The sequence below is a fragment of the Sinocyclocheilus grahami genome, unplaced genomic scaffold (assembly GCF_001515645.1).
Source record: "Sinocyclocheilus grahami isolate Dianchi unplaced genomic scaffold, SAMN03320097.WGS_v1.1 scaffold736.1, whole genome shotgun sequence".
Lineage (NCBI taxonomy): Eukaryota > Metazoa > Chordata > Actinopteri > Cypriniformes > Cyprinidae > Sinocyclocheilus > Sinocyclocheilus grahami.
The window spans coordinates 248,322-275,783 of NW_015505915.1; the positions used below are offsets into that span (position 1 = coordinate 248,322).

Here is a 27,462-nt window from a genome sequence, read left to right on the forward strand (position 1 = left end):
TTCATCCCTGGGCGTCTCAATTTGGGAGCAGACATCCTGTCGATGCAGGGGCCGAGGCCCGGGGAATGGATGCTTCACCCCGTGAAATCATCTCAAAAGTGAAATTGTTTGTAATGTTTACTTTCTTTTCTCTCTCTTTTATCATAACTGCTTCTTGTTAGTTCCAAGTCGTAATGCCACCTTTACCCTGACAAATGTGGTGCCCCAAAGCCCACCGCTGAATCAGAACGCTTGGAACAAACATGAGTCTAAACTGACCAGCTTGTTTAATGGCAACTGTCATCAGGCTTATGTGCTGGCTGGTGCCATTCCTCCTTCTAACAACTGGATAATCAAGAACAATGTCAAAAGGGTCAACATCCCAGAGTACATCTGGAATGCTTACTGCTGCGTCGATCAAAACGGCCGCCCTATTCTAAGCGGTGCTGCAACTGCCCTAAACACAGAGCTGAATGTAGTAGTTGAACGCTCCTTAGATGAGATGGTCGACTTCCTTCAGCAATTCTCTGATGCACCGGTGAATGAATTGTTCAGCGGCCAATGCAAAGCTTAGGCAAGCACATTCACTTGAATTGGAAACACTTTATAATAACTTTCATTAATAAATCATTAACAAACATTACATAATGCTTAACAGATCATTAGCTAATATATATTCACATAGCTAGAAATATGAAATAATGTAATCCTAGTCTTCCTGTTATACCATGGCTTCCTAGTCTACCAGAAAAGTAAGTGGCACCCCTTCTCCCCGTTTAGTTTTCATTTTGAATAGTCTTTTGTTTTCTTGGTTGTTTCTCACTGCAAACATGGAAGAACGAGCTATGTTCATCACCGTGGCTAATGCGAGCCAAGACCCGCTCACCTACGTGAGGGCATTCGTGCCACTCGCCCTCGCCAGCTCCCTTGATGGAGAGACCCTTGGGATGCTGTTCCCGCTCGGGATCACCTACCATCAGCCAACGGAACTCCCAGACACCACCAACCTCGATTGGATGGAGGCAGTTATCCGGTGTCTGGAGAGTCTCCGATCCCGATCTGGAACCCTGCCGCCGGCCATTAATCAGTCAAGTCCGTCGGCCGTTCATCAGTCAAGCCCGCCGCCTCGGCATTTCCAAGCCCGCCGGTCGCACCGATGTCCTCTAACCAAAGGAGGAGGATGAGGAGAAAAATACTGTTCTCCGCCTTCATCCTAGTCCCAGAGCCCGCTCCAGCGTCGGCTCCAGTTCCCGAATTTGGCCCAGAGAGGGCTCCCGTTCCCGAGTTTAGCCCATGGAGGGCTCCCGTTCCCGAATTTAGCCCAGAGAGGGCTCCCATCCCCGAGTTTAGGCCAGTGAGGGCTCATGTCCCAGAGTTTAGCCCAGAGAGGGCCCCAGTCCCTGAGTTTAGCCCAGAGAGGGCTCCAGTCCCCGAGTTTAGCCCAGAGAGGGCTCCAGTCCCCGAGTTTAGCCCAGAGAGGGCTCCAGTCCCCGATTTTAGCCCAGAGAGTATTCCAGTCCCCGAGTCTAGCCCAAGGAGGGCTCCAGTTCCCACGTCCAGCCCAGGGAGGGCTCCAGTCCCCAAGTCAAGGCCAGGGAGGGCCACAGTTCCCGAGTTAGGCCTACAGAGGGCCGCTAAAGACTATATTCTCCCCAAGGATTTTTTTTGGGGGGGGGGTGATAGTAGGGGTCCATCCGTGGAGGCCGGGCCGATGCCAGGCTCCCCGAGCTCCCTGTTCCGCCAGGGCCTCCTGAACTGCCTGCTCCACCATGGCTTCCTAGTCTTCCTGCTCTGCCATGGCTCCCAGAGCTCCCTGCTCCACCATGGTCCCTGAGCTCCCTATGCCGACATGGCACCCTGGACTGCCTGATCCGCCCTGGAGGTATTCCCCATGTCCCAGTCCTGCACCAGCCTCCAGGGCACCCACCCCCCTCCCTGTGCCTTCTGGGAGGGAGGAGTAATGTCAGACTCTGTTCTGTGTTTTGTGTGTGTTTTGCTTCCCATTTGTTTCTATGCCCATATTTGGTCCTTCCCATTCCTGTCCTTATCATTTGTTCCAGGTGTTCCCCGTTTAGTTCCATTGATCCCAGGTGTGTCTCGTCATCCCCTCGTCATGTCATGTGTGTGTATATAAAGTGTTCCCTGTTATTAGTTCGGCTTCCGGTATTGTTTATGTCAGCCTCCTCTGCTACGTGTGTTTTCCTGGTTCCCTTGATGTTAATAAAGTCTCCTTGTTGATGTACTCCACGTCTTCTCATTCCTCGCTCTGCACTCCCTCACAGGAGTGAACATGACCCTAATGTACTTATTAAACATTCATTTAATTAATTAACTTATTAAACCTAATGATTAACATATGATTATTAAGTTAAATTGCTTACAAATGTCATTAAACTTTCAATTCATATGATCATGCACTTTTTAAAAATCAAATAATTTAACAGAAATTATACAACAATTACAAGTTTATTTGTTAATGTACTTTTGAATGCTAACAAATTTCAATAAACTCATAATCATAATCACAGTCTGTAAAGGTCATATATTTGGTCTTCGTTTGTTGTGTAGTCTTCTACTGTTTTCACATCTTAACAAATAATTTATTAATTATGTTAACTCTTTTTGCAGTACTCAATCTAAAGTGGAAACTATTAATCTTTTGTAAATGTTTATAAACCTTTACTAATCATTAGTACATTTATAAGCAGTCATCTCGATGGCAAAACGCATTCCAGATGTCCTGAATTCAGCCTATTTACACATCTTAACAAATTGTTTATTACTCATTTGTTCATGTTTTTGCAGTACTCAATCTAAAGTGGAAACTATTCATCTTTTGTAAATGTTTATAAAAGTTTATGAATAATTAGTCACTTAAAAGCAGTCAATGGCAAAAAGTGTCCCAAATGTCCTGAATTCACCCCATTTACACATCTTAAATCATTAATTAATTATTTGTTCATGTTTTTGCAGTACCCAATCTAAAGTGAAAACTATTCATCATCTGTAACTGTTTATAAACGATTACTAATCATTCAGTACCTTTATGGGCATTGGACTTTTACCTGCTGTAACAACTTTCGTTGATTTTTAGTTAAGTTTATGTAAATGCTTCTTAAAGACATAACACACATTGTAAGTTGGGTGCAAAACATGTTTTTATTGTCTCAGCACTTATATTAGTAACTATATCATTAAACATGGTATTGTTTGAATCATACATCAGTAGGAGAAAACGAATAATTTTTTTCAAGAAAATACTTGTTCATTTATCAAAACAATGTAATATAAACAGATTGACCTGTGTTCCCTTATAGTAATCAAACTGACCCATCTACACTTTTGACCCCTTAACCAACCCTTAAACCTACCCATACCACACAACCCTAACCTTACCCATATCACACCACAATAGCAGCAAAAGTGTTGTACATTAACAAAAGCTTTTAATTATTGTATAACATCTGTTAAAATCATTTGTAGATTTTCAAGATGTGCATGATCATATACATTAAAAGTTGAATGATATTTGTAAGCATTGTAATTTACATTAATTATCTGTTGATCATTAGGTAATGTTTAATAAGTTTAGTAAACATTAACAAGCACATTATCTCATGTTTCTAGCTATGTGAATATATATTAACCAATGATCCATGTGTTCATTAATGAAAGTTATTATAAAGTGTTACCCTTGAATTTATTAAATCTGTTGAGCATTAGCAACAGGGCTTAATTCTGTTTTTTCAAAGCACATCAACATTATGCACCATCCAGAGTCTTCTAAAATAATATATTATGATTTACTCTCTTGGATAAGAAAGGGAGATACACCAATATAAAATAGAATGCCATAAAGTTAAATTGACTTTTTGAAGTGCACTTCATAAAACAAGTAGTTTTTAGTATTTATGTATAGTATATGCTGTGTTTTAAACATGCATGTTCTGGTTGTACTTAACCTTAGTCCACTTAGCTTATACCCACCAATAACAAGTGCTGTATGTCTTATTCTGAATATTTAAAATTTAAGTCACATTCTATGCTTTACATTCATAAGAATCAATTGCTAATCTATGTACTTAAGCAAAATGAGAAAAAATAATAATTTCAAATGACATAAGCATATATAATCTTTTATACTTAATCTGACCCAATATCTACATTAAAACATATTAAAAGTTATCTGAGATGTTCTCATGCATACTGGACCATAGGATGGTCACTCCACTCAGGGAGATAAGAGATTTTCTCTTGTGTGCTGGGCTGGATGGGCCAACCCCATGCTTTGAAGAAGGGGCAAAGATTCAGGTTGACCACTTTGGAGAAGGTCTCAGCATATAGATTCATCTTGCCTGCATTGTCTTTTGGCACTCCATTCATATCATGGTAGGCAGTAAATACTTTCTTGAAAGCATCCCAGCCAAATTTTTCCTGAAGCTGAAAAAAATTAGATGTGATGATGAAAGATGAGAGAAAAAATAGGTATATATACTTTTATATTTGATTTTTTTTTAAAATTATTACTCCCAAGGCTCACAAATAATGCATTATTGCATCAAACTCTCTTAAAAAATGTATATACTGGCAATAATGCTATAACAAAATATGTACATTATCAAAAACAATATTTGAACACTTGAGGAACATGTTTTTAATTGATTCAATTATCTATTAAATTATATGCAGTCTGTTCGCACCTGCATGTAAGTCTCAAGTGCCGTCCACATATTCCAGCTTTTCAAATCCTTACCGCCACTGCAATACATCTTGGTACGAGCCTGACGGTTTTCTAGAGTCATGGCTGGATGAGCATTAGACCTATTCAAACTCAGCACTTCCTCATGTACGTACACTGACCACAGGTTGCAAGTGCACTCAGTGGTGTGTGGAGGGAACTCCCAAACTCTACACTGCTGGTTATGACCCAGCTCGTGAATGGCTCCCCATATACCACTTTTATAGGCTTTCTGTACATTTACTAGTGCTGGGGCAGAGGTAGATTGTATCATGATGGGATATCCAGCATGCATGAAACCTGCAAGGGAAAAAGGGAGAACGTCTTAACAAATTGTTTATTACTCATTTGTTCATGTTTTTGCAGTACTCAATCTAAAGTGGAAACTATTCATCTTTTGTAAATGTTTATAAAAGTTTATGAATAATTAGTCACTTAAAAGCAGTCAATGGCAAAAAGTGTCCCAAATGTCCTGAATTCACCCCATTTACACATCTTAAATCATTAATTAATTATTTGTTCATGTTTTTGCAGTACCCAATCTAAAGTGAAAACTATTCATCATCTGTAACTGTTTATAAACGATTACTAATCATTCAGTACCTTTATGGGCATTGGACTTTTACCTGCTGTAACAACTTTCGTTGATTTTTAGTTAAGTTTATGTAAATGCTTCTTAAAGACATAACACACATTGTAAGTTGGGTGCAAAACATGTTTTTATTGTCTCAGCACTTATATTAGTAACTATATCATTAAACATGGTATTGTTTGAATCATACATCAGTAGGAGAAAACGAATAATTTTTTTCAAGAAAATACTTGTTCATTTATCAAAACAATGTAATATAAACAGATTGACCTGTGTTCCCTTATAGTAATCAAACTGACCCATCTACACTTTTGACCCCTTAACCAACCCTTAAACCTACCCATACCACACAACCCTAACCTTACCCATATCACACCACAATAGCAGCAAAAGTGTTGTACATTAACAAAAGCTTTTAATTATTGTATAACATCTGTTAAAATCATTTGTAGATTTTCAAGATGTGCATGATCATATACATTAAAAGTTGAATGATATTTGTAAGCATTGTAATTTACATTAATTATCTGTTGATCATTAGGTAATGTTTAATAAGTTTAGTAAACATTAACAAGCACATTATCTCATGTTTCTAGCTATGTGAATATATATTAACCAATGATCCATGTGTTCATTAATGAAAGTTATTATAAAGTGTTACCCTTGAATTTATTAAATCTGTTGAGCATTAGCAACAGGGCTTAATTCTGTTTTTTCAAAGCACATCAACATTATGCACCATCCAGAGTCTTCTAAAATAATATATTATGATTTACTCTCTTGGATAAGAAAGGGAGATACACCAATATAAAATAGAATGCCATAAAGTTAAATTGACTTTTTGAAGTGCACTTCATAAAACAAGTAGTTTTTAGTATTTATGTATAGTATATGCTGTGTTTTAAACATGCATGTTCTGGTTGTACTTAACCTTAGTCCACTTAGCTTATACCCACCAATAACAAGTGCTGTATGTCTTATTCTGAATATTTAAAATTTAAGTCACATTCTATGCTTTACATTCATAAGAATCAATTGCTAATCTATGTACTTAAGCAAAATGAGAAAAAATAATAATTTCAAATGACATAAGCATATATAATCTTTTATACTTAATCTGACCCAATATCTACATTAAAACATATTAAAAGTTATCTGAGATGTTCTCATGCATACTGGACCATAGGATGGTCACTCCACTCAGGGAGATAAGAGATTTTCTCTTGTGTGCTGGGCTGGATGGGCCAACCCCATGCTTTGAAGAAGGGGCAAAGATTCAGGTTGACCACTTTGGAGAAGGTCTCAGCATATAGATTCATCTTGCCTGCATTGTCTTTTGGCACTCCATTCATATCATGGTAGGCAGTAAATACTTTCTTGAAAGCATCCCAGCCAAATTTTTCCTGAAGCTGAAAAAAATTAGATGTGATGATGAAAGATGAGAGAAAAAATAGGTATATATACTTTTATATTTGATTTTTTTTTTAAATTATTACTCCCAAGGCTCACAAATAATGCATTATTGCATCAAACTCTCTTAAAAAATGTATATACTGGCAATAATGCTATAACAAAATATGTACATTATCAAAAACAATATTTGAACACTTGAGGAACATGTTTTTAATTGATTCAATTATCTATTAAATTATATGCAGTCTGTTCGCACCTGCATGTAAGTCTCAAGTGCCGTCCACATATTCCAGCTTTTCAAATCCTTACCGCCACTGCAATACATCTTGGTACGAGCCTGACGGTTTTCTAGAGTCATGGCTGGATGAGCATTAGACCTATTCAAACTCAGCACTTCCTCATGTACGTACACTGACCACAGGTTGCAAGTGCACTCAGTGGTGTGTGGAGGGAACTCCCAAACTCTACACTGCTGGTTATGACCCAGCTCGTGAATGGCTCCCCATATACCACTTTTATAGGCTTTCTGTACATTTACTAGTGCTGGGGCAGAGGTAGATTGTATCATGATGGGATATCCAGCATGCATGAAACCTGCAAGGGAAAAAGGGAGAACGGTGTTATCACCAGGACAGTGTGAGTGTAATTAATATTAATAGCATGATTCTGTTGTAATAGTGATGGTTCTTTATCCTAACAAAGATACTGTGAGTATTTAATAGTACCACCAACCGTGAGAGATCTGAACATCTGCAACAAACCGCTCCTTACGGGGGAACTTGTCAGGCCTTGCTGCCAGGTCAGCAATGCTTCTCATTATGGTATCCCAAAGTTTAGCCACCTCATCAGGACGGTCCAGATTCCTTATAAATTCTGCTTCTAAAGTTATGATGATGTTCTCAAATTCAAGCTCCGCCCAGGGGGCAGGTGCCTGACGGATCCTGTCCACCCAGTCAGCTACACTGGTCTCTCCTGAGGCACAAAACAAGTTAGCATTGAAAAGTTTTACCATACAATGTTAAATGTTCTGAATAGAAACCTCACTGTGATGTTCATTCAGAATTCTTACCAGACTTGAAGTATGGAGCCTGTACTGAGTCCTGCACGACAATTTCCACTCTATCCACTTTGCTTTGAGGAGGTGCTATTAGGTAGATGAGCCCTCCCCATAGATTGCAGACTTGGACCATCTCTGTGTCCAAAGGGAATCGCTCATGGACCACAGGAGCCCGTTTCAGAACGTTTAATCCACCAATGTTATCTGTTTGGCAACCAAGCTGCACCTGCATAGAGTGTCATCCCCTCATGTTAATAACGTGCTCTCCAAGCCTATGAACAACAAGGCTGTATCTATCAGGGCAATTATATTTCATACAGCAACTATTCCTTGATTGGATACATGTTTAGACTTTATTCATCACCTGCCAATTTTTCCCAACAATCTCTGGAGGTACTGCTATGTACGTCTTCATACCAGGAGAAAGATATAAGCCTGTGCTTATCCATTCTTCACAAGCTGAAACAAATAATTGCATTCTTATTTTATAGTGTTCAAGTTTTTTGGATTTTGAAACTTAAACAAGAAATAGCATTTGGCGGGAAAACTTTCATACCTGCAGTGTTGGCACTGATCCGAACTCTTGCATTAGACACAGTTGGCAAGTTAGGTCTGACCTTAATGATGTATGGAAAAAGGGCATCAGGATCGGGTGACACTTTGTATACCTCAGTCCCAACGAGGAGCATCAGGTGGTCTTTGGCACTTTGAACAGGGCAGTTACTACACACTTGAGGAACACCTACCTCCTTCACTATGTCACTAAGAAGTGCTACCATTGAAGTATAGGCGGCACTGTCATGAGATCGCATGCGAAGGTAACTGGCACATTCGTTGCCCAGCTGTTTCAAGCAGCTCTGTTCATGATTAGTCAGTTCTTGCCCCAGGCTTACATGTTCAGCAAACCGATGCAGCATGCTACGAAAGTGGTACCCCTCTTTACACCTATGCTCTATTTCTGGGGCTTTATATAACCCTCCACCAAAGGTGCTGCCTAAGAGACACAGTCCCATCTTATTAAGAATGCGATTTCCTGGATAATCGGTCATCACATTGCAGCCACAGTGGGTTTGAGCCCAATACCAGGCATGACCCCCAATCATAAGACCTCCACCTTCAGAAACAAATTCTTGGATCTCTGCACACTGGGCATCACTGTATGAAGTGCAAACGTAGACGCTTAGATCTTCTTTAAAACCTGTCATCTGGCAATCTAAACCAGATTTGCTCAGTACTGTGTGGGCTGCCTTTAGACTGGGTAGGATCCCAATAACACCCTTGCGATCCTCATCAAGCCACTTGATTGCGTTTATCAGGAAAGTTGACAGAGAGTCCCGGCCCATGTAGCCTTCATGTGGTAGCAGAATTACTCGACCTTGCCCATAATAGGCACCAGCAATAAATGCTTTTCCAGCTGGAGTGGCTGCAATGGGAAATGCTAATGGTCCGTGCACCATCACCTCAGACGCTATAGCCCCACCTTGGACATCAAACTCAGACACACCTTCTAGGAGGAACTCTAGGTCATCTTTAAAGTCCTTGCCTATACTGAAAAGTAACAATTGAAAACAGTTGGTGAAATGTATGCTTCTTAAAGAATGGGTAAATATTAAGAAATCTCTGCTGAACTTACGATGCAGCAAGCCAATTAGAAGGGATGTTTCTTGGAACAGGAAAGATGCCAACTTCTCCTTGGTGTTCCGAGAAGTAAATACCTGCAACACTACACACCTTGTTTCCTGGGAAGTTCCTTATAGTGTTTTCTTGCGGGTGGGCTTCAGCCCATATCCAGGCCTGGCCGGCAATGATCAAGCCACCCCCAGCTTTGATGAAAGCAATCAGATCCTTTGCACAGCTCTCGACAGTGTAAGCATCTGTGATATATATAGCTAATCCATTCCGAAAGTCTCCTAGCTCTGTCTTGATAGGGCAATAGTTCAAGTTTCCAGCTACTGAATGTAAACTCTTCTGAATCCCTACAATGCCAGCATCACCGGTACATGGCATGAGCCACATCAGGGCATTCTCTATCAGGCCAGGGAAGTGTGTTAGGTATTCCTCATGTCCCAACACCACCACACGTCCGTGACCGTAATGAGATGCAGCCATCAGCACCTGACCTCTTGGATTCATGGCAAGTGGAAAGGCATTTTCACCTATTAGTACAAGATCACTGGGCACTGCTTTCCCTTGGAAATCAAGCTCCTCCAGCCCATACATGATAGTGTAGTAGTCCTGTTCACGTGCCATGGTGGATTAGCTCTGTTTAGTAAGTCAGTTCAAAGCAATCACTCAACGTACAGTCAGTTTTACAGGGTATGAGCACTGGGTTTGTTCAACCAGAGCCTGTGAAGTAAAATGATACTGATTGGTTTTCAGTCCTACACAAAAACAGAAAATCAGAGAAAAAAAATCAAGTACATTTAGAAACATACAGAGTTGTAATTTTGTAACTGTAAATTCGTTTTTCATGAATTACACTGCTTAACATAGTATACAAAAATCCGAAATGATTCAAATCACAATTTCAACTTTCTATCCTTTCCCAATTATGACTACATATGTAAAAATTGCGATTCATGTCTCACAAATGAAACTTGCTATCTCATAATTTCTACTTTATTCTAAAAAGAGCATTCACTGTACACACTCACCTTCATTTGGAGATACAAATATGTTCTTTCTCGCTTAGCTACAGTATGTGTAACTACTGTGAGAATGGCTCACCTATAAGGAGCACACCCAACGAGCACGCCCATAAATACACCATTCTCATTTTGTTTGTTCATCCAGAAACCACCATCGACCACTCCCTCTACAGTATTTGACATGTTTAACGCTATTTAATTCTCTTTGTAGTATAGACTGTTTGAGGTACATGCTTGACTTCGTGTGAATATCCAGTAATAGTTATCCATAAAAAAGCTAATACATTTTCACATTTGTTAAAAAATTGATTATTAACAGTCATGCACAGCTACTTGAAACTCTGAAATAAAATATATTTTTAAATTAACATTTTTATTTGATTTTCAATTATTTCTCTCATTACTGCAACACCATCTGCAATTTGCAACCTAATATTTTTATTGTTTTATTGAAAACAACATATTTTCAAAATGTTGCGGCAAACTTGAATGAACATAATGTATAGATTATGTGCATACATTTAAAAGCAAACTACTATTTTTCCAAATAACACATGTAGCTGTAATAATACATAGGTTACGGAAATGAGGTCGATGATTTCGGTAATGATAATAAGTATACTAAGAATGAGGTATAGTTATAAAGAATATAGCATTTAATTTAGAAAATAAATTAGATAATTTACAATCATGGATTCAATTTCAATCAGTTTTATTTCGCAGTGCTTCAAAAATACATAACATGCACAGGCTAAAAACACCAGGGGCTGTATTCACAAAACATCTTAAGACTAAAAGACATTATTGTCTGTTGGTATGTGGACACTAATATTGTTATCGTTATAGTTATCATTCTTAGTGTGAACAGGTCTTTAGGGCCCAATGTCCTTACTAATAGAGAAATATTATAACAACTGACTTGTAAGGGCATTTTACGTGTCCTCGGTAGTTAAAAATATTATAAATATTTTTATATTTAAATCTAATGATTTACACAGGTTTCTGTGAGGGTTAGGTGTCAGGTTAGGACATGGAAAATATCATAAACCTGACATATAAAACAGTGGAAGCCTATCAGATTTCTCACTAATATAGTGAAACAATATTACTCAGTGTACATAATCAGACATTAATGAAGTACATTTCCATAGAAAATTGTTAATCTAATATTTTTCTAAATGTAGTAAACCTGTTTCAGTAATGATAATCAATTTGTCACGTACATAGTCTGACAAGAGAATTTTTAACTTTTAACTGGAAATATAAAGAGATCTGCCTACCTCGTATCTATTTTGAAGGTTCTGCCACATGTGTTGCATAATTCAAAATCAAGATTTACTTAAAAAACAAATTGTGTGTGTAAACGGTCCTTAAAAATGTTGCATCATGACACTTAATTTTTCCACTATTGTGTCATTATTATTATGTATGAATATTCAGTCATATTCAGTCTTGTCCATTTACTTTTTTCAGAATATTTTCATTTTAATCTGTTTAAATTACAACATTACAAATTCAGAGTTGGCCGCATTGCGGTAATTACAATTACAAAATTAATTAACTGCTATGTTTAAATTACTCTTTGTGCAAGGCAGAGAACAGTATTGTCTATATTATGATATATATTACTAAATTGCATGTTTAATATTTAAAATAATTAGTGTTGTGGTGTTTTATTAGTTTTGTGAGAATAACCCAGTCATAGTTTGTGTAGTCATTGATGATGTATATCTGCATATAAACTGCATATTACTGTGTAATGGAAAAAGACTCTTTTAGCTTTAAACAATCCATCCAGTCAGAGGAACGAATTAGTACAACATGACCACGATTTAACTAAAACAAGGGAATGAATTAACAAAACATGGCCATGAAGTTGTGGGAATTAACCCTTAATTCATGGCCACAATATCTATTTTTCTTCTGCATGTCATGTGCGGGGCTCCAAAGCTTTGAGACAAAAACATATGCCAATTTAAACTAAACTATTGGTACTGCATTATGCACAGTCAATAAACTGTGTTTACCAAGCCATAATTATTAGCAGGATATCCTATCTCATGATAATACTTATGTACACTTAAGATTTGTCATCTAACAGACGTAAAAACAAACTGAATAGACATACAATTATTTTGTCAGTACACTTTGTACTGATTGTCAGGTACGACACAAAAAAAGTTTTCAACGCCTTTTTCAACACAGCCACTATTTAGGGGGAACAATGCTTCAATACCATTATTTGTCAGCTTAAAGTCTATCTATCTATCTATCTATCCGTCCATCCAGACTATATGTAGTTTCCTGCTAGTTTTGTTGAATTTTTTTTGTGGAAACGTTGCTACATTAGTAAATTAGTGAAAAAGGAGTGATGTAGAAGAGTCTGATGAAAAGAATGGAGAAAGTATAAAATGCATCGTAAGGTTTGGAGATCAGATTGGGGTAAGCAAAATGAATCCGTTAAAACTGGCAAAGGTCATAAATAGAGATATAGGAAATATCGATTTCGCTAAAGCTCTCTCTGATGGGAATTTGCTACAAACCCGATTCCAAAAAAAGTTGGGACACTGTACAAATTGTGAATAAAAACAGAATGCAATGATGTGGAAGTTTCAAATTTCAATATTTTATTCAGAATACAACATAGATAGAGTTGGTGATAAAAGTAAAAGTAGGGGCCGAAAAGGGATCATTTTTGGTGTTCCTCTTAATATAGGTATGGACGAGTTTAAAGGTAACTTAAAGGGAGGGAAGATAGTAAATGTGCAAAGGATAAAATCAGGTGCATATGGAAACAGAAAAGACACGGAAACAGTAGTAATAGAATTTCAAGAGGATGAAATTCCAAAAAGAGTAATGATGGGAGTGATGAGCTACATTGTAAGAGAATATATACCGGGACCAGTGAGATGTTTTAATTGCCAAAGGTTTGGGCATGTTGCTGCAAGATGTAGGGAACAGTGTAGATGTGCTCGTTGTGGAGGAAACCATGAATATGGCAAGTGTGAGGAAGGTGTACAACCAAAGTGTTGCAACTGTGGAGAGGCACATAGTGCAGCACATAAAATAGGAATGGAGATTCAGAAAAGGAGGGTGGAGAAGAAGCTAACATATGCAGACGCAGCAAAACAGGTTAAAGGACAAACTAAAGAGCAAAGAGGTCAGTCAGGGGTTTTAGTTGAAAGAAACAATGAAGTTCCGGAAGAATTTATGATGATCGAAAAGAAAAAATTAGTGACATTTATTGCAGGAGTTATAAATAGTACAGCTGGGGTTGAATCAAAAACACAGAAGACTCAGTTAGTTGTTATAGCAGCAATACGTCATCTTGGAATGATAGGCTTGACCTGGGAAGAAGTCAGAGATGAACTTCAGATAAGATCAAGTCAAGAAACATGTGGATAATACATATAGATGATTTCAATAATTCAGTGGAATGCAAGATCTCTGATAGCAAACGGTCAGGAGTTCAAGCATTTTATTGAAGATTTAAGTATAAAACCGGATGTAATATGTGTTCAAGAAACTTGGATGAAACGTTGTTTAGATTTTGTTATACAAAGGTATAGTATAGTACAGCATGATAGAGAAGAAGGGATTGGTGGTGGGTGTGCAACAAGAAATTTCATATAGAATACTGGGAAAAGGAAGGGATCAAGAATATATTGCTGTGGGGATATGGGGTAGAGGGCAGGAGATAATTATCATAAATTATTATAACCCATGTAAAAAATTGGAATTAGAGAAGTTAAAGGAAGTACATGGTCAAGATAGACTTAGAGTAGTATGGTGTGGGGATTGAAATGCACATAATACACTATGGGGAGGAAGTTACATAAATGCCAATGGTCAAGTAGTTGAGGAATTTAGTTGACCAGAACATATATTGTTACATTGTAGGAAGTATAGGGAAGAGAGGATTAGATTAAACCAAAAGATAAGTCAGACAGGAAGGAAAAGGAACCTTGAGGGTGTTTAAGATGCACAGGATGCTGTTGTGGAATATCTGAAGGATACAGGGGTATATTATAGGATTTAGATAGTAGTGCTATAATATTTATTTATTAAAAAAAACATTTTTTTTTATAATGTAAAGTGCATTCAGTGAGATATAATCCATGCTGCATACTCCGATACAGTAGGTGGCGGTATGCACCTGATAAGTCATGGTTGCAATCCGCCATAAAACTAAGAAGAAGAAGAATGTCGCTGTTTCCACATCGGAAATATTTACGTGTCGCACCACAAAAGCGTGCACAGAAGGGATACAGCTACGTCCGGAAGTTATCAATAAATTACATTTTCTACCTATTAGATGGTGTTTTATTAACGCCTACACCTACCCCTTACAATAATGCAAATACAGTAATTGTTGTTGTTCAGTGTGACAAAAACGACGCTATATATTGATGTGCGCATGCCCAGTAGCCGCGTCTGTATCCTTTCTAGCGTTAACCGTGTAACGTACAACAACTGAACCGGAAGACAACTAGTAAGCCCTGTTTAGATTTTGTATTGCGCTTTTAGCGAAATCATGGTGGTTTGATTGAAATATAATTTTGGGGGACTTTGTAGATACACGCAGGTTGTAAAGTTAGTTTGAGCCTATCCGTCTGGTTTCAAAGTCCGACTGAGTTCACTGTCTTTACACAAGAAACACTGAATGGTGCATTAAAACGAAGTTAACGCATGTGGCTAATGAGTTGCAGTTCAGTTATCCATAGTTAGAAATGTTCATAATATTAAATATTCATAATTCATTTAGCTCAAATAGCACGTGTACGGAAGAATGATAATTTAGCATTTCGTCAGGCTATCTGAATCTGAATTGTGCTAAGCTATATTACTGTAACTTCTCCTCCTCTAGTCCAGCTGTTGTCGTCCGGGAATGCAGATGGAGTGCACACTAGTAAGTGTGAGCGGAGCTCGGGTGGAGCTGGCAGATGGTCGAGCTTTAATGTTAGGTCGAGGCCCTGAAACCAGAATTACTGACAAGAAGTGCTCAAGGCATCAGGGTGGGTTTTTAGAGCACATCACACCCATCGCAGTAATCCAAAAGTTGGACATGTCGCGTTTGTTTCTGTTCATAAAGAATAACGGAAGTGCGTCTTCTTCTTGACAGTCAAACTTGTGGCCAACTATGCCAAACAGGAAGTTCTTGTAACGCAGGTAAAAACGAAACAACAACAACAATGTATGTTACAGTTTACTGAGAGAGACCGTTTTATTAATAACAATGTTTTGAAATGATTTTCGAATGCATAAATATACAAAAGCATAAGTTAGTACAAGTCTTCCTGTGTTTCCACAGCTCGGGCCCAACCCTTCTTCCCTGGACGGTCAGTGTTTGGGACGTGGTGCCTCTGGATGTCTGGCAACCGGTTGCACACTGTACCTGGTTAATCAGTCCCACCCCTTCACTGTGGAGTTTGCTGGACATTCAAATGAAAAGGCTCCCTCTCCTCAGAAGAAAGGAAAAGCAGCAGATGAAAGCAGAGACAGACAGAAAATCTCAAATGTTGGGTCGGGCCCCAAAAGAAGCATCCAGGAGTATTTTTCTAAATCCCCGAAAAAGGTATTAAGATCCAGACTAGTGATACTGTTTGGGTAATATATATGTATATGTGTATAGCATACTGTTCAATTACTACTTTTATTCTGCAAGAATGCATTCAATAATCAACAGTGAATAAATGCTGCTTTTTGTACTTTATATTCATCAGTATCAAACATTAATATGCTGTTTAAGCCACATGATTTGTTTTTTTCTTTCCAAGAACTGTTTTCATACAGTCACCCTTCCAGATTGAACTTGTAAACGCATTTCTTCGACATCACAATTTCATTAGGCTCTATTTTCATTAGTTAAGTAGAGCTTGGTGATAATAGATCAACTTTATATAACAAAGTTTTACAATAGAAACATATAAATGTTGCAACATGACAGCTCTGTACCACAAAGGAATGACAGTAATGCATTTCCTCATTCTGAAGTTTTATAGGTGTCATTTTATGGGTGTATCACTGGAGTTATTTATTTATTTATGTTTTGGAAGTGTTTATAATAAAATAATTCTATTAATGCTTTAGGGACACAGCAGTTTTTACATGTGTTTTGAAGAAATTAGCACAGCTGTGGTTTATGTAAAAGGCAAGAATCATTGGATAGAAACAGTATTGAAGAATTAATAGCTTGTATTAAAAGTCTGTAGGAGTTTCTAAATATATGAATTGTAAACGAATTAATAGTGAAAAATTGATGCTTATTTAATACAACTTATTTATCATTGTAGACATTATTATTATTATTTTGTTAATTGAAATAAAATATATTTTGATGAAAAAAAAACGTTTACGTTAGAAATATTGCTTAGGCAAGTAACTGGCATAATCTAAGTTTAAGTTGAAGTATTAAAGTTACTAAAACTGAAATATTAATTAAAGCTAAATAAAGATATGTAGTTTAAACGACCAAATAAAAATGACTAAATCTTAAATTAAATGAAACCTACAAAATATAAAAATTACATTCAAAATGTTCCTACTATAAAAGGAAAAAAAAACAGTTTTATAGTAAAAAAAAAAAAATGAAATAACACTGCTTGACTTTTAGGCGACAAAACGACCTCACAGCCCAGAGGATGACGCCCCTCGCACAAAACGAGGGCGAGGAGGCGATGATGATGACGATGATGACGAAGATGAGGAAACATCAGGTGAGGAAAAGCTTAAGCAGTTACAAGAACTCGCTCAGAAAAAGAGTGGTAACAAGCTGGACTCACCATCAGTCAAAGCCACTGCTCCGTCTGCCACTTGCTCTCAGAGTCACTGGCAACAAATCGGCAGCCTTCTGCTGTTCACCGCGGCAGGGCTTCCAGATAGCTCCAAAGTAAGACATGAACTTTCTCACTGCATATTTTTAGTGTTTATTCAGGAAAACCATTATGCTTCTATGACGTTTTATGTTTTAATGTCTGGTTTAGATCGCTGGGTTTGATGTTGATGGCTGCATTATCACTACAAAGTCTGGGAAAGTATTTCCCACAAGTCCAGATGACTGGAGGTGAGTCTGGTTGAAGAACTTGCTGTACAGTGCAGCTATTTGTTGTGTCTCATGTGATGTTTTACTTTTGTTTAGGATTCTTTTCCCAGAGATTCAGCCTAGACTAGCCAGTCTGTTGAAGACAGGATACAAGGTGCTGCTTTATTCACTATTACTTTGTTTTATGTTGATCTGAATTTGCAGCATCAATACATTTGTGTTTGCTAGTTTAAATATTTGTAGTTGTTTTTGCATTTGTAGCACAAGCATCTTCATCATATTTGTCTCTTTTTAGGTGGTGTTTTTCACTAATCAGATGGGTATTTCTCGAGGCAAACTCAGGCCGGAAGTATTCAAGTCAAAAGTTGAGGATATTCTACAGACACTGCAGTTGCCCATCCAGGTTAATGACACATTGACTATTTTACACACAGTACCGTCAGTGGTGTGTAGTGGTGTTTTAAAATGAGGAGGCATTTTTATATATACATATATATTTATATATAAATATTACATAAAAAGAGAACAAATATAATTCTATTTTGTATTTTATTAATATTAGTTTTTATTTAATTTAATATTTTTAATACTAATTATACATTTCATAGTGTTTTTGTGCATTTTTATATTTATTCCAAAATAATAACTAAAGGCAGTAACAATGTGAACAATATTCTGGAAACAGTTTACAATAAGGTTTCATTAGTTAACTACTTTAGATAACATGAACTAAGAATAAACAATAGCCTACTTCTACAGCATTTATTAATCGTAGTTAATAATAATTTCAACATTTACTACTGCATTATTAAAATCAAAAGTTGTGTTTGTTAAGATTAGTTTATGCACTGCCAACTAACAATGAACAACTGTATTTGTATTAACTAATGTAAACAAAGATTAAATAAATAATGTAATAAATGTTCATTGTTTGTTCATGTTAGTTAACTCATTAAATTACACCTTGTAAAATTTTACCAATATTTTTTATTTGTGAACTTATGTTCAGCTGTTCTTTTTAATCAACATATCAACTTATTCATCAACGTCAACTTATTTCGGGTCATCGTCATAAAAGCTCTGTAAACACCGCCACAGACACGAAGATATATCTTTCATTTCATCACGCTGAATGCTCACTAAAAACTGACACAGTCATCACGTTTTCAGACCATTTCAAGTTTTATTTTGACGTGACACAAAGTAGTGGTATCTAAGTGGGAGAGTTGTTTACTTACTTTATAATTAGTCAATAACGCCATCATTTTCTTCATTCAGGCCGAGAGCTCGCACGAAAATAAGAGGCGGGATTTATCGCAGGAACCAATCATAACCGATAATATCCAATTATAGCGCGATGGAGACGTTGCCTCCTCTCATGTGACTTTTCCCCCATTCATCTCAATGAGCCTCCAGAAAAGTCACGGCACGCTTTGGGGTCTCTGTAGAAAGTCAATGGACTGAAGGGAGGCAAGCCTCCGCTGTAACTTTACCTGCGAGTGTCGCTGTTGGACAGTGTTACTTTATAAAAACAAGTGACTTTTAGACTTTTAATGTCATATTTAATCATATTTGCGCTGTTTTATTTTTGTAATATCGATTATTTTCTCATCCAACTTTTTGAGGAGACACTGCCTCCCTTGCCCCTGAGTACCGTTAAAAGTTTGGGGTTGGTAAGAATTTTAAAAACGCTTTTGAAGGAAGTCTTTTATGCTCACCAAGGCTGCATTTATTATAATGTAAAATAACTGTTTTCTATTTGAATATATTTTAAATGTAATTTATTCCTGTGATGCAAAGCTGAATTTTCAGCATCATTACTCCAGTCTTCAGTGTCACATGATCCTTCAGAAATCATTCTAATAAACTGCTCAAATAAATTATTAATCAGTGTTGAAGACTCCTTAAAATATTTGTGGAAACTGTTTTTTTTTTCAGCATTCTTTGGTGAATAGAAAATTTAAAAGGAACAGCATTTATTTGAAATAGATTTTTTTGTAACATCTTTTGATTAATTTAATGCATTCTTGCTGAACAAAAGTATGATTTAAAAAGAAAAAACATTTTACTGACCTAATTCTTTTAAACGGCAGTGTAATTGTGTGTAGATATAATTTCTCAAACGTATATATTTATGAATGTGAATGCATGTCTTTTTCAGGTATTTGCTTCCACAGCCCCTGGTATTTACAGGAAGCCTGTTATTGGGATGTGGGAACATCTGTGTGAGAAGGTGAATCACTATTGTGGTAGGATTTGTCTATTAAAGGGATTGCATTATTGAGTCGTATGATTTGTTTTACATTATGTACAACAAGCAGCAGGTTGGATTTGAGTAGCCTGTGTATATTAAGACATTGGAGTGTTTTTTGCAGGCAAATGGTGGCGTGACTGTAGATGTGTCACAGAGTTTCTATGTAGGAGGTGAGCTCAAGTCAAGTTCTACTTAAACATTCAAGACTCAATGTTTGTGATTAGCACTCTTGAGACATTTGAGATTTCAAATACATTTCTTGATACTAAAAAGTATTATTTTGATCTTTTGAGTAGCTCTGCATCTTCAAGCAAAATATAAAGGAATGTAATAATTATTTATAAATAATAATATATTAATAAAACAGTAGAATTTTCATGATGTGTTAACAAAGTTAAACTTAAAGCATATTTCTATATTACTTGAAATTAAAAGAAGACTTGGTTAAACACTTTTGATAACAATTGTATTATTTATTTACAGCACATGCTGGTAAATTACCCAATAGCATACCAGATTTCTATGCTCAGTCATGTTTTTCCTTGCATGTACAGATGCAGCAGGACGTCCCGCTAACTGGGCACCAGGAAAAAAGAAGAAAGATTTCTCTTGCAGTGATAGACTGGTAATGAAATTAATTGCAGTCTTTATTACACATACAAAAAAAAAGCATATACAGAATGACTTGCTGTGAGTAAGAGTTACTTGTTTTATATTCCTTTGTATTTGTGGGTATTGAGTGCAATATCTTTACTCTGTTTTGTCCACAAGGGGGCGCGGTACTGCTTTCTTGTTCCATTTTCGTATAACAGTTTTACAGGCTTCTAAAAAATACAGCTATACATTTTTCTTCTCCCTCTCTCCAGTTTGCCCTCAACATTGGTCTTCAGTTTCACACACCAGAGGAATACTTCTTGGGCTGGAAACCCGCTCAGTTCAGCTTGCCGGAATTTGACCCTGTAAACAATTGGTCATTTTTGATTCCCCCCCATGTATACATGTTATACCTTTACACTATGAAGACTCTTGTTAAAAAGGTTTTATAAATTGAGGAAACAATTACTTGTCAGTTTTGTGTCATATTGATTAAATACAATTAACAATGTTGTGTTATTTTCCAGTGTTTGGGTATCATTCAAGTTCTTCCATTTTCTTGTCTGTAAAATAAGACTTTGTTGGTGAAATTCATAGTCTCATATTCTGAAGTTTGTGTTTGTGTGCTTTATTTCTGGAGTCCCATGAAACATTTTAGGAAAGTTAATGAAATCTTGAGCAAGTTGTCATACCTGTGCAGTTCCTGGAACTTTTAAAGTCACTGTTTTTGTTGATTCATCATGACGCATCTGCATTTGATTGTAGATTGAGCCACTTGGTGACGTTATGTAAATATTAGGTAGGCTTGTTTCATAGGTTATTGTAAAGCTGGTTTTGGTACCAACAGTCTGATCTACTGATACTGTCCCATTGAACCAATCAGAGGTTTTTGCTCCCACACTGTCTATCTAAGAGTGTGATAAAAATGAAACATTACAATATTCATAACAGTCTTAAAGTAATTTACCATAGGCAATGAACGAACACTTACAAACCTGAACTGGTTCTTTTGTTTGATCTCCTGTTGGTACTGTTAGTGAGGAAAATCCATTCAGTAGCTGATTAGACAGAATGTCATCACTGGCTGTGATAAATTTCCCCCCTAATTCCAACATAGAACATATGAGAAATTTACATTGGATAATAAACAGGCATTGAATACTCAGATAGCCTACATTTTGTGCAAAGGTATTTGAACACTGTAGACTTATGAAATGTATACATTTTATACTGAAATATCAATGATATCAACCAAAATATAAAAAACCAATTAGTTAAAAGTTACTAATACCTTATGGCTCAAGTTAGTTCTGAGACTTTTTAATGCTAAGATCCATCTAGAAGTATAATAGGCCTAACAAAAATGCATTTAGGTTACAACTTGCAGTTCAGTTGAGCGAATCATGTTGATTCATTAGCTGCTATGTCGGATTTGGTAAGTTAATTTAGTGAAGGATTCATCAAGCTTATTCAAACCATGTTCATAAGAGTCGTTTGTTGGTGACTCAAACTTCGCGGGTTGCAATATTTTATTTTTGTGTACTGTGAAGTATGTGAGGATTTGCGAAAACGCTTGTGCGTCATGTCATAAATATGTAAATGCATGTCCGCCGTCAAATGTGTTAACTGAATTTTATAACTTTCAAATTTAAATATGAAATATTGAAATGATGTTTTATTAACTAAGTTTGGGCGGAGCACGTTCAGATAATCAACTTAATTAGCATGATAGTAAATATACAGCCAACTTGCTCCTCCTCCATTCCAACTTCGCACTCCTAACTATTCTTATCCCAGTTTGGGGATATGAGGAGTTTGCTTACTATTCTCTCAATCGGATTATATGTAAGTGCAAACTCGTGAAATATTTAAAAATGGCTCATGCCATGAACACCACCTTTCTTAGACTTTGTGCATCCCACAGTTTAAAAACCACCAGTCTAAAGTAATGTAATTCATAAATTTTAATTGCGACCTAAATGTCCACATAGGCCTACAGTACGTTTTGGGACACTATTAGTCAGTATGTAACTGTTACTTACCAGTTCTGTACGCCATTTCCCTCAGGGCTTTATCTGCTTTATTACCCAAAGCAATTGTGTGTATAATGGCGCCACTATTAATTGCATTCGGAACACAACTATTAAGGTCATCTGAGGCTTCACCGTCTGTCAGAAAAATTATTTCATCTCCTATCACATCCCCATTGTCCTTATTAAGTACCTTTAAATTTTGCAGACATACAGAACATTGGCATATAACAAACAGCATATACTTCACACATTATATAAACACACAAAAATAAAACAAATGATATAGCACCTGTAAGCCTAGATTGAGGCCTTTACACATGTATGTTGATCCACTTGCTATTTTTGGCAACAAAGTGACGAGACGTTCTCTTGTGGTGTCACTGTCAATACGAGTTAAGGAGCTCAGAGTAGAAGCATCACTGCTAAAGGTTACCATTGCAACACTGGCTTGATCCTCAATGATATTCTGCAGGAAATGTGTGGCAGCCTGTTGCAGTCGAAGAATTCGAGAGCCCTAGCAAATGGGTGCAATAATAATAATAATACTAAACATGCATGTGATATCAATTTTATGCTTCCTTGGGTTTCATAATGATTAAGCTCATATCAGAGCACTGAAGGTTATATTATTAAGCATTTTTATTTTAAAGTTTAGTTGATGCTTTTGCATACTTGCATGCTTCCTGAGACATCAAGTACGAGACAAACAACCCGATGCATTCGCTGCACAACTTTGAAAACTGGTGCCGGTGGAGAAGACTGCAGTGGTTTTAGAGAACGAAGTGCGTCTTTATCCACAGAATCCTCAAATATCACAGTCCATGTTGCTTTGCCACATTTTTTATTTTGCAAGTTTGGGGCTTCATAATTGTGCTCATTTTCACGACAAAATGTGCTGACCTGAAACCAGATATTTTGAATGATAAGTTCGTCTATATACCGCATGCAACAGACATAAAATTTTGCATTTGTAGAACATGTAAAATCTATACTTACAGAATCCAGGCTAGGTAGGTACATTATGGAACTGTGTGTGTTTTGATATTTGTTCGGAAAAAACGTGCAACCCTTAGACGGTAGTGAGGTTCGTGGATCAGTTTGACATGGAGATCCAGCAGTAACATCAGAAAGCTGACCGTCAATATTTTTGCTACACCTAAAGATAAGCAGGAAATCAGTAGTTGAAAGAATTTCCAATGAGATTTTAATCAAAAGCTTTCTTTTTGTTGAAGGTTTATAACCCTGTAGCTTCAATATTGCCATTAGAGTAGTAGAATGGCATTTCTTCACTGTATTCATCATAAACGCCCCATCTCAGATGAGCCCATTCATGCACCAAGACTCTTCCTGCAAACAAACAAACATTCTTGCTAATAAAACAGATTACTGAATTAACCTGAATAAATGTTGAAGGACAACAAAAGATGTTCACCTTTTGGCCCGTATGGCTTAATGAGTGTAGTGTCTCGGAGGAAGTTTGGGGTGAAATGAATGTACTGACCCTCAGCGCCACATTCTCCGTACTGATTAGTGTAGGGTTCATCGCCGTATGCTGGATTAGCATTATCAATTATTATTTTGGCCTGTGTTTGACATAGAACTTGTGTCAGCAATATCAAATATAAATATCAGGTAAATATTTGATGGGTAATATAAAATGGCATAATTCTCTGTACCTTTCCATAGGACTCTGTTCTTGCTTTGGTAAAATACGTACTATTCCACTGAGGTGGGACTAGTATTGTAGCTTCTTTGAAATAGACCTTTTTATCCAATGCTTCATAAAGATAAAGAGACCCTTCAGTGACCATATCCTGTCAGAATTAAATTGAAAAGATACAATGAGAAGAACTCAAAATGTGTATGCATTTATAAAAAAGTATATACTTTAATTTGCTCATTCACAAATATTGTTTTTGAAATTACAAATATGATATTTTAAATGTTTTTAACTGGGACAAACTATTATCTTTCACAAAAGCCATTAAACCATGAATGCACACAAAGTTTGTTAGATAGACAAAAAAAGTACATATTCACCTTGATTTGACCAATGAGTGTGTCATCCTGTGGTACTCTTGAACTGATTGCAATGACAACGTCAACATAACCATTTCCATCTAGTTTGATTCCAGTGGAGGTGGACGACAGCAACATCCATAATAAGACAAACAACGATCTTGAGTCCATAGCTGCAGGGTTTAGATGAACAATGTCACAAGTGATCATAAAGGGTCTGATCAGAGATAAGTGGGTGGGTGCTTTAATGTCATGCAGGGGCGTGACTAGATTCTCCCAACATCAGAGGCTGAGCCAATAGTCCTTTTAAAATATAAGGTGCATATACACTAATCAGCCATAACATTAAAAGCCCCTGCCTAAAATTATGTAGATCCCCCTCATGTTGCCAAAACAGCATGCGTCGAGGCACGGACTGCATAAGACCTCTGAAAGTCCTGTGGTTTCTGGCACAAAATCATTAATAGCAGATCCTTTTAATCCTACAAGTTGTGAGGTGAGGCCTAAATGGATCGGATTTGTTGGGTCCAGCACATCCCATAGATGCTCAATTGGATTGAGATCTGGGGAATTTGGAGGCCAGGGCAACACCTTGCTCAAACCATTCCGGAACAAATTTTGTGCAGTGTGAAAGGCTACTTTATCCTGCTGAAAGGATGGCCACTGCCATCAGACGATCTTGAGTCCATAGCTGCAGGGTTTAGATGAACAATGTCACAAGTGATCGTAAAGGGTCTGATCAGAGATAAGTGGGTGGGTGCTTTAATGTCATGCAGGGGCGTGACTAGATTCTCCCAACATCAGAGGCTGAGCCAATAGTCCTTTTAAAATATAAGGTGCATATACACTAATCAGCCATAACATTAAAAGCCCCTGCCTAAAATTATGTAGATCCCCCTCATGTTGCCAAAACAGCATGCGTCGAGGCACGGACTGCATAAGACCTCTGAAAGTCCTGTGGTTTCTGGCACAAAATCATTAATAGCAGATCCTTTTAATCCTACAAGTTGTGAGGTGAGGCCTAAATGGATCGGATTTGTTGGGTCCAGCACATCCCATAGATGCTCAATTGGATTGAGATCTGGGGAATTTGGAGGCCAGGGCAACACCTTGCTCAAACCATTCCGGAACAAATTTTGTGCAGTGTGAAAGGCTACTTTATCCTGCTGAAAGGATGGCCACTGCCATCAGAAACCCACTGGCATGAAGGGGTGTACATGGTCTGCAACAATCTTTAGGTAGGTGCTGCGTGTCAAAGTAACATCCACGTGATTGGACCCAACATTTCCCAGCATCCTTCTTTGCAGAGTGCATCTGATGCCAGCTCTTAGGTCTCTAGGTCAATGATGAACACGCACCTGACCATCCACCTGATCTAAAAGAAAACATGATTCATCAGGCCAGGCAACGTTCTTCCAATGCTCCATGGTCCAGTTCTGATGCTCATGTGCCGATCACAGTTGCTTTTGGAGGTGGGCAGGAGTCATCATGGGCACTTTGACAGATCTGCAGCTACGCAGCCCCATATGCAGCAAACTGCAATGCACTCTGTATTCTGACACTTTGCTATCATGGCCAGCATTAAGTTTTTCAGCAATTTCAACTCCGGAAGCTATTCTGTGTGATTCAGACCAGACAGGCTCATGATCTCTCCCCACATGGATTATTGAGTCTTTGGCACTCATGACCCTGACGCCGGTTCACCGGTTGTCCTTCTTCGCACCACTTTTGGTACTAACCACTGCATACAGGGAATTACACTCCACAAGACTTACCGTTTTGGAGATGCTCTGACCCAGTAGTCTGGCCATTGCTATTTGGCCCTTGTCAAAGTCACTCAGACCTTTCCCTAGCCCATTTTTCCTGCTTTGAACACATGAAATTCAGAAGATGACTGTTCACTTGCTGCCTACTATACACCCCCCCCCACCCCCGTGACAGGTGGTATTGTTAGGATATGATCAATGTCATTCATTATTGTATATTTGATGTTATACCTGTCAGCAGTTTCAGTGTTGTGGCTCATCAGTGTGCTGTAACCGGACTCTTTTCGTAGTAAAACTATGCATTCAACTTATTTAAAGCCCGGTTAAATTTGAACACAAGGCTGGTACATTTGAAAAAATTCAATTCAAGTTTATTTGTATAGCGCTTTTTTACGATACAAATCGTTCCAAAGCAACTTCACAAAAAGATTAAGTTTCTACAATATTTAGTGGTAGCTTATCAGTGGTGACTGTCAGTTCATGTACATATGGCAAAAATGTACGGAAAAATCAATTAAAGACGTAAGCAAACAGACTATGAACACTATTAACAGCAATTATTATATGATGCAATCAAACTTATAGCAAAGTTTGGTAGTTCTGTATGTTGTTTCAGGGTTGGCATGAAATGTAGGCTAACTCTTAATTAGTTTACTTATTGAAACTACAGTACACTGTTTAGAGCAGGCCTGTATATGTCCTGTTGCAGCATATTGATACAGTATGTGCTCAAAGAGTGAATGGAAAACAGGAAATTAACCCTTCAAGGTGTTTATTGTCTCGCCACCATCACAGGTTAAATGTGTGTGTACTACAGAAGTTATAACATAGCTCTTGAAAACAACTATACAATTTAATGTTAACCTCTATCATTTATTCTTGGAGCTGTCCTTATCATTATTGCCATGACAAGGTTCAAAGTAAGAAAATAAAGTGACAGTCACCCTGTATAACCTACATCCACGCGAGTACCGAAAGAAGTGAGTAATTGATAAAATACACAAAAATATGCTCCTTAATACAAGCTCAACATGTAATATTTGCATAGCATTACAGCCATTGCACATTGAATCCAATTGCCACTACATTTTCAAAAAGAAACAAAAGGTCCTAGTGAAAAGAAACAAACAAAAAACATCAGGGACTATTCATCAACTATTCATATAAGTCACTCCCCTGCTGTTATGGACTGATGATGCAAGTCTAGTGATTTTAAAGGAATAGTTCACCCAAAGCAGGCCATCAAAATGTAGATGAGTTTGCTTCTTCATCGGAACAGATTTGAAAAAATGTAGCATTACATCACTTGCTGATCAATGGATCCTCT

General features: G+C 37.3%; 3 protein-coding genes across 5 annotated transcripts; 1 reads left to right on the forward strand and 2 right to left on the reverse strand.

The window, feature by feature from the left end:
- Positions 1–1,475: 1,475 nt before the first annotated feature.
- Positions 1,476–24,540, reverse strand: LOC107560621 (epithelial chloride channel protein-like). Its single transcript, XM_016244852.1, has 11 exons — positions 24,391–24,540; positions 24,027–24,164; positions 23,783–23,933; positions 23,592–23,697; positions 23,347–23,506; positions 23,023–23,250; positions 22,640–22,864; positions 22,360–22,540; positions 21,313–21,419; positions 21,010–21,225; positions 1,476–1,505 (listed from the first exon to the last, which is right to left on the reverse strand). Exons 1-11 carry the CDS (start codon positions 24,538–24,540, stop codon positions 1,476–1,478), a joined length of 1,692 nt encoding a protein of 563 aa, XP_016100338.1.
- Positions 5,944–10,500, reverse strand: LOC107560630 (TRPM8 channel-associated factor homolog). Of its 3 annotated transcripts, none has more exons than XM_016244863.1 (8): positions 10,434–10,500; positions 9,413–10,160; positions 8,336–9,327; positions 8,144–8,238; positions 7,792–8,005; positions 7,455–7,694; positions 6,979–7,316; positions 5,944–6,718 (listed from the first exon to the last, which is right to left on the reverse strand). In XM_016244863.1, the coding sequence occupies exons 2-8, from the start codon at positions 10,027–10,029 to the stop codon at positions 6,476–6,478; spliced, it is 2,739 nt and encodes a 912-aa protein (XP_016100349.1). In that variant the 5' UTR covers positions 10,030–10,160; positions 10,434–10,500; the 3' UTR covers positions 5,944–6,475. The 3 variants fall into 3 exon arrangements, with proteins under 3 accessions (XP_016100349.1, XP_016100350.1, XP_016100351.1); XM_016244864.1 differs by having other exon boundaries at positions 9,413–10,125; positions 10,434–10,471; XM_016244865.1 differs by having other exon boundaries at positions 6,588–6,718; positions 7,032–7,316.
- Positions 14,792–20,886, forward strand: LOC107560617 (bifunctional polynucleotide phosphatase/kinase-like). The gene is made up of 13 exons (XM_016244848.1): positions 14,792–14,919; positions 15,300–15,442; positions 15,550–15,596; positions 15,739–16,002; positions 17,041–17,316; positions 17,411–17,490; positions 17,566–17,623; positions 17,765–17,872; positions 19,631–19,702; positions 19,845–19,893; positions 20,278–20,348; positions 20,590–20,715; positions 20,845–20,886. Exons 2-13 carry the CDS (start codon positions 15,316–15,318, stop codon positions 20,884–20,886), a joined length of 1,320 nt encoding a protein of 439 aa, XP_016100334.1. The 5' UTR covers positions 14,792–14,919; positions 15,300–15,315.
- Positions 24,541–27,462: the final 2,922 nt, after the last annotated feature.

What these genes read in the sequence shown, in the direction of transcription:
- LOC107560630 (XM_016244863.1), bottom strand. Translation starts at nt 10,029, where the DNA reads ATGGCACGTGAACAGGACTACTACACTATCATGTATGGGCTGGAGGAG. An exon ending in TCTAATTGGCTTGCTGCATC is followed by an intron (nt 9,328 to 9,412) that starts GTAAGTTCAGCA and finishes GTTACTTTTCAG; the next exon opens with TATAGGCAAGGACTTTAAAG. An exon ending in TTGTTGGGAAAAATTGGCAG is followed by an intron (nt 8,006 to 8,143) that starts GTGATGAATAAA and finishes CACTCTATGCAG; the next exon opens with GTGCAGCTTGGTTGCCAAAC.
- LOC107560621 (XM_016244852.1), bottom strand. Translation starts at nt 24,540, where the DNA reads ATGGACTCAAGATCGTTGTTTGTCTTATTATGGATGTTGCTGTCGTCC. An exon ending in TAAGCCATACGGGCCAAAAG is followed by an intron (nt 23,698 to 23,782) that starts GTGAACATCTTT and finishes GTTTGTTTGCAG; the next exon opens with GAAGAGTCTTGGTGCATGAA. An exon ending in GGAAATGGCGTACAGAACTG is followed by an intron (nt 21,420 to 22,359) that starts GTAAGTAACAGT and finishes TGTTGGAATTAG; the next exon opens with GGGGGAAATTTATCACAGCC.
- LOC107560617 (XM_016244848.1), top strand. Translation starts at nt 15,316, where the DNA reads ATGCAGATGGAGTGCACACTAGTAAGTGTGAGCGGAGCTCGGGTGGAG. An exon ending in TGTTGAAGACAGGATACAAG is followed by an intron (nt 17,624 to 17,764) that starts GTGCTGCTTTAT and finishes GTCTCTTTTTAG; the next exon opens with GTGGTGTTTTTCACTAATCA. An exon ending in CATTTTTGATTCCCCCCCAT is followed by an intron (nt 20,716 to 20,844) that starts GTATACATGTTA and finishes GTTATTTTCCAG; the next exon opens with TGTTTGGGTATCATTCAAGT.